A 6,406-nucleotide genomic window follows, 5' to 3' on the forward strand; every position below is an offset into this window, starting at 1 on the left:
CAGGACTTTTTAGAGCCCTAATATATAATATGTACTATTTCTAATGAATACCTTTTATATGCTCCTTTTGATTCTTTGAGTAAAACGATTTCTCTATCCCTCGAGGCTTTGGCTAAAAGAAGTATGTGTGTTTTGTAATAGTTGGTGCCAAGCAGTGTTGTTCTAAGTTTTGTCTAGGGACAGCTTGAATTTTGTGTCTTTCAAAAATGTTGGACCAGCCCTGGCCAGTTTGGCTCAGCGGTTAGAGTGTTGGCCCGTGGACCAGAAAGTCCCCGGTTCGGTTCCCGCTAAGGGCACGTACCTCGGTTGTGGTTTGTCCCCAGCCCCGGTTGGGGTTTTGTGTGTGGCAGCGAGTTGATGTGTCTCTCTCACATTGATGTTTCTCCCTCCCTCCCTCCCTCCCTCCCTCCCTCCCTTCCTCCCTCCCTCCCTCCCTCCCTCCCTCCCTCCCTCCCTCCCTCCCGCTCTATCTGAAAATAGATGCAAAAACATCCTTGGGTGAGGATAAAAACAAACCAAAAATGTTGGACCAGACTGAGGTCAGGGACAGCTGTATCTGGGGTTTCCTGGCAGGAATTTGGGTCCCCCCACCTGGGATCTTCTCCTCCACATCAGTAAGATCTCAGCATCAATTACCTCCTCAGAAAGGACTTTCTGCCCACCCTATCTGAAAAGGTTCCTCCCCCACCTTTGTCACCCCCTTGTTTCCTTCTTGACACTATCACAATGTGTAACTATTGTGTTTGTTTACTTGGGGTAGCGTGTCTCCCCCACGACACTGTAAGCTCCGGGAGCCAGGAACCATGTCTGGTTTATAACATTGTATTCCTAAAGCCTGACATAGTGCCCAGCCCAAAGGAGTGCGCAATAAATGTTTGTTGAATAAATGTTTTCCTTTGTTCCAAATGAAATGACTATAAACAAGTATAGACTGTGTTCATTTCTGTTGACCGTCAGGTGACCAACAAGAGGAAAAACCACTGATGCTGTTCTATTTACATATTATTTGTAAATTCCACATATTGTCAAGGGCCAATACGTGGAATGACTATGGGGCTCCCAGGATCTACTGGGGGCTGGCAAGTGAGCAGCTTATCTTTAGAAGCCCCTTCTAGCCCGGCTGTTTTCTTTCGTCTCCACATCCATGAGAGCAGTCCTTCAAGACACCAGGTGCCTACTGCTTTGTTCTTCTGGCGTTTTTCTCTGCTATCAAGATTTGCTATTAAGAAGAAATCTGAGACTCACTCTTAGGAAGATTCTTTATAGAAGTGTTATTAACATTTTATTTATTTTTTAAATCCTCATATGAGGATATTTTTCCATTTATCTTCAGATAGAGTGGGAAGGAGAGAGAGAAAGTGAGAGAGATACATCAATGTGAGCAAGACACATCGATGAGTTGCCTCCCGCATGACCCCAAACAGAGCCGGGGACAAACCTCAGCCGAGGTACGTGCCCTTGACTAGAATCGAACCCGCGACTCTTTGGTCCGCAGGTCGACACTCTAACCGCTGAGCCAAACCAGCCAGGGCAGAAGTGTTATTAACAGTTTAAACACTTTAGCCATAGGAATAAAACACCAGTATAGATATTATGGTCTTATCTGGCACTGGAGGAAGGAAATTAAGGAGCCTGTAGGAGCCCATAACTTAGAGTTTGTTCACTATATTGTTATCCAACTTACTGTGTTTATTGGTGAGCCGTTAGAGTAGGAAACGAAGAGAAAATGAGAGTAGATACTTGAGGTTGAAATTTTACTATAAAACAAGTCCCTTGGATTTTGCAGTCTGGGTGTAATATAAACTGTTAAATGTTAATAGGTATGTTTATAAAACCCTGAGATGCACATCCTTTTTTTTTCTAGGAGAAAAAATGGATCCCAGATGCTTTTTTCCAGTTGGACTACTCAGACACCTCTGGGCTGAGCACCTTACTGTCGGACAGATGCCACATGCATCTGCGAGTCTCAGCACTGGTGTCACACGGTGTGTTCTGTGACCTCTCCGCAAGTCCTCTTCAGAAGAGCCTTCCTGCCCTGATGAACGAGGCTGACTTATAGTTCAGATAACACTTCTATTTGTTTTCCCATCCTTTGTTTCTTCCTCTAGGAAATGGCACCTATTTGTTGGTGAAGGGCAGGTGGTCCCTTGACCCTTTGTTTGGAGCAAGAATCATTTCTCCTCTATAAAAACAATAAAAAAAAATGTGATCCCAATCAGAAAGGCCAGTGAAAGGCTGCCCCTTGTTAAGAAGTCATAAACCTCAGTTTCCATGTTTGTAGAATGGGGAGACCTATTTCAGAGAGTCATCCTGCAGGTTTTTATATTTTGAAAGCCTTAGCTTGTCTTTAAGGCCAAGTAAGGTCTCTACTCTTCTAGGTAGTTTTTTCATATGTATCATTTTTTTTTGGAGCCTTGTGGTTCTTAGAATTAATAATAAATGAATTCCCATTTAATTCTATTCTAATTGTTTCCTCCATGTGTGCTAATTTGATCGCCTTAGGCAGACTGGGAGGTCCACAAAAGGAAGTTCTGGAACCGTCCCTTAACATACCAGATTTCAAATACTATGTACTCAACATAATAACAAAAATACTAAAGATAATAGTATCAACAATAACAACAATTACCATTTAATGACTCTGCTGAATTCTGGGCAGTTTCTCACTATGAGGTAGATATTCCTAGGTTCAGTTTACAGATGGGGGAAAGCAAGGCTCAGAGACTAAGTAGCTTGCTGGAACCCAGCTGTAAATCAGCAGCTGGGATTTTAGCCCGTAACTGTCTGACTCCAAAGCTCGCCTTGCTGACTGACTGAGGAGCAGGGTTCAAGTGATTCCCTCCCCCAACAAGCTTGCCATCTTTCTCTTGTAGTCACAGTATGGAAGAGACACAAGGAGAAATAAAGGGAGGGCCAGCCTTTATTAAGACATACTACACATATTTTCTTTTTCTTTCCTGAAAGCTCCATCATCCAAAACTGATCTCATAGCATTTTTAATTCATGAACACTCATTTCACAAAACAAACAGATTTCAGAGATGGAAGGAGAGAGAATCTTTTTTGTTTGTTTTGTTTTGGAGAGACTTAATGCCTGTGCCAGACAATAGATAAAAGGGTGTCCCAGTCAGTTCCCTCTACCTCTCTACCATCCCCCTTCTTCCCACCCATCAATAACATCCAAATATCAGCAGAAGGGCCAGGAGATGGGCAGGTGGGCTAGAGGCTCAGCCTCCTGCTGAGTCCTCACTCTCCTCTGTCCCAGCCTCTTATGCCTATCCATTTAGACTGATGATACTGAAAACAGTGGGGTTCAGCTCCTCTGTAAAGCATCTGGAGGGCAGGGCAGAAAGACATACGTTTCTCTAAGGTTTCATTTTCTTATTTCAGACCTTCTTTCTCCTTCAGCCACCCTATCAGCGGGTACACACACACACACACACACACGCGTATTTTTAAAAAGTAATCATTTTCCTATACATCTCAGTATCTAATTCTGAGCATCCTTTACCCTCATCCAAAATGGCAATCCATTATGGATGGATTGAATGGAGAAACCAGGCCAGTCCCTGGGCAAAGCAGGGCTTTTCTGAAGTCTCCACCTGGCAGTCCCATTAGGAGCACCAGGGAGACACAGGACTCTTTGTGCTCTTAAACAAGAACCCTGCCAAGAGAGCTGGAGATTCCCCTATACATCCATGTCCCCACTAAACCTTCCAGCAGAGAGAGATCTGGGGGCCTTCACAGCTGTCGTCGTATCTTCTCTTGGCACTCGAAGTCGGCAGTCAACGAGGGAAATAAATAGGAGGGAAAATAATTTTCCAGTATTTTCTCTCCTCTTTTAATGTTCATCTTCACAGCGGAATTGTCTTTGTTTCCCAAGGGGAATCTGAAAAACACAATGTCCTCTTTGTTTTAATAAGACCCGGGCAAATTCCACTGGCCTCTGTGGCTGGTGATGTGGTCAGGATCCGAGAGAGGATGATGGCTTCTTGGGTATCCTGGTTGATAAGGTCTTTAGGGGAGCAGTGGATGAACAGCCAAGGGAAGAAGGGAGAAGATGGTTTCTATCATGAGGTTGAATTGTAAAGAGCTACAGGATGACAGGTGGTGGCAGGAATTCCAGTAGAGTCGATGCACAGTGGCTTCCTAGGGGAGCTTGCACCCCTGGAAGGCTTGTGCACCCTGGCAGAGGAAAGGCTGCAACATTTACCACGGTGGGACATTTGCCAGACATACATACCAACACTCTTGTAAAATTGAGGCTGCTGGTCAAGTTCCAAGGACCTCTTTTTAAGACTGGGTAAGGGGAGCAGCAGCCAAGGGCAGCTCAAGGCAACCTCACCACCTCTCTGAGGTTTGGCCCGTGGAAACAACAGACTCAAGAGCACATCTAATGCAAGTTCCTTGATTCATGCTCTTTGTTGGCTAGAAACTTTGGGGTCTTCCTTGCAGGAGGAAGGATAATCATGTCAAAGAAGCCACAGAGACTTGGAGAACCCATCTGGTATGTGGCTGGTATATAGAGAATTATCCTATCCCTCTGTCTATCCCTCCCAGGCCTGATTTTTCATGGTTCCCTCCCCTTACTCTACTCCGTTCAATGAATAATCTGAGAGTCTTCACTGAGTATACTGGGTAGAGGATGGGGAAGAGACAGCAGCCTGGGTAGGTAGACATGTCTCTGATCGCACTGAGGAAGAGGGCCCGTTACACCTGGCGGAACCACTGAGCAATGCCTTTGAGACCCAGGGCCGAAAGGAGCAGAGCAGTGATGAGAATGCGAGAGGTGGGGTCTGAAGAGACACATCTTCCCTCTCTGAGCCTCCTTTGTTCCCACCTGGTCCTGGTTCCCCCACATTGGAAGGTCACACTGACAGGTCATCTGACCGGGCCTTGCTGCTGGCTTTGCTGCTGGCCTTGCTGAGTCGACGCTTGTCCCTCTGGTAGCCCTGGGGGTGGTGGTGACCTGGGGAGGCTCCACTGGGTACCTCAGGCTTCTGGGCGTAACGGATGTGAATAAAGCCCTCCCCAGGAATCTGCTCCTGGCCTCGCACCTGCTCAGTGGCCAGGTTGTCCGTGTTCTGCTGGGAGGCCACCTTGTTACTGAAGGGATTGAAGAATTTCTCCCCAGGACCACTCTCCAGGCACTGGCTGAAGTCAGGGGGCGGCGTGCAGCTCTGGGCTACGCCGGTGGAGGGACCGGGAAGCTGGCACCTAGCCATGCCCTTCTGTGACTTGGCGAATCGCTGTCTGATCTTCTTCCAGCCCAGGTGGTAGAGTTCGGCCAGACTGAGGAAGAGGGACAGTCCGGCCACAGCCAGCATAAAGACAATGAAGACATTCTTCTCGGTGGGCCGGGACACGTAGCAGTTGACGGGGTGCGGGCAGGGACTCCTGCGGCAGACGTGCAGCGTGTCCAGGAAGATGCCGTAGAGGAGGTACTGGCCCACAATGAAGGCCACCTCCATGGTGGTGCGGATCAGGATGCTGCAGACATACGTGTTGAGCAGAGTGCCCTGGAGGACAATCCTGCTATTCACTTCCTCCCAGTAGGACAGCGCTTTCTTCTCGGCCACGGGATACTCGTAAGAGTCAGCGCCCTGGACCTCTTTGGCCCCCTCAGCCTCCCGAAACTTGCGCTTCTCCTCCATGCGCACGGTGTGCATGGCGTGGCCCATGTACACCAGGGAGGGCGTGGACACGAAGATGATCTGCAGCACCCAGTAGCGAATGTGGGAGATGGGGAAGGCCTGGTCGTAGCAGACGTTCTCGCAGCCCGGCTGGATCGTATCACACTGGAAATCTGCCTGCTCGTCCCCCCAGGAAGACTCGGCCGCCGTGCCCAGCACCAGCATGCGGAAGATGAAGAGGACCGTGAGCCAGACCTTGCCGATCACGGTGGAATGCTTGTGTACTTCCTCCAGGAAGTCACCCAGGAAGCTCCAGTCGCCCATCTTGGCTCAGCAGAGGACAGACTTCTGCAAATAGGGGAGAGAAGAACAGAGGGATGCTTCTGCAAAAGTCTGGGAGATCCAGTCCCGCTCTGGGATCCCACTGATTGATTCCCATGTGCTCTTTAAGCAAGTGCAACGAAGACGACAAACTCACCTGAAAAGCTCCCTCATTCTCGCCCCCCTCCCTACCACCTCCAGTAAAAAATACAAAGAAGGAGAAGATTAAAGTGGTTATATGAGCAAGATTAGAGCGTGGTTCCCACCCTTTAATGATCTAAAAATGAACTGAAATGTGTGTTACAATGTGGATTCTGTGCTCTTACCCCCAAAGATTCTACCTCAGCGGGTCTGGAGGGCTCCCCCTCCCCGGATTTGCAACAAGCAGACCAGGTGATTCTGAGGCAGACTGGCCAAGAACCACACCTGGAGAAAAACGTTAGTAGTGGAAAG

The 6,406-nt window shown here is 48.0% G+C and overlaps 1 protein-coding gene across 1 annotated transcript; it reads right to left on the minus strand.

Annotated features, from left to right (window-relative positions):
• Positions 1-4,867: 4,867 nt before the first annotated feature.
• GJA5 (gap junction protein alpha 5) lies at positions 4,868-5,956 on the minus strand. The gene has a single exon (XM_036273304.1). The coding sequence runs from the start codon at positions 5,954-5,956 to the stop codon at positions 4,868-4,870; it is 1,089 nt and encodes a 362-aa protein (XP_036129197.1).
• Positions 5,957-6,406: the final 450 nt, after the last annotated feature.

This window comes from Molossus molossus, unplaced genomic scaffold, assembly GCF_014108415.1.
Source record: "Molossus molossus isolate mMolMol1 unplaced genomic scaffold, mMolMol1.p scaffold_m16_p_20, whole genome shotgun sequence".
Taxonomy (NCBI): domain Eukaryota; kingdom Metazoa; phylum Chordata; class Mammalia; order Chiroptera; family Molossidae; genus Molossus; species Molossus molossus.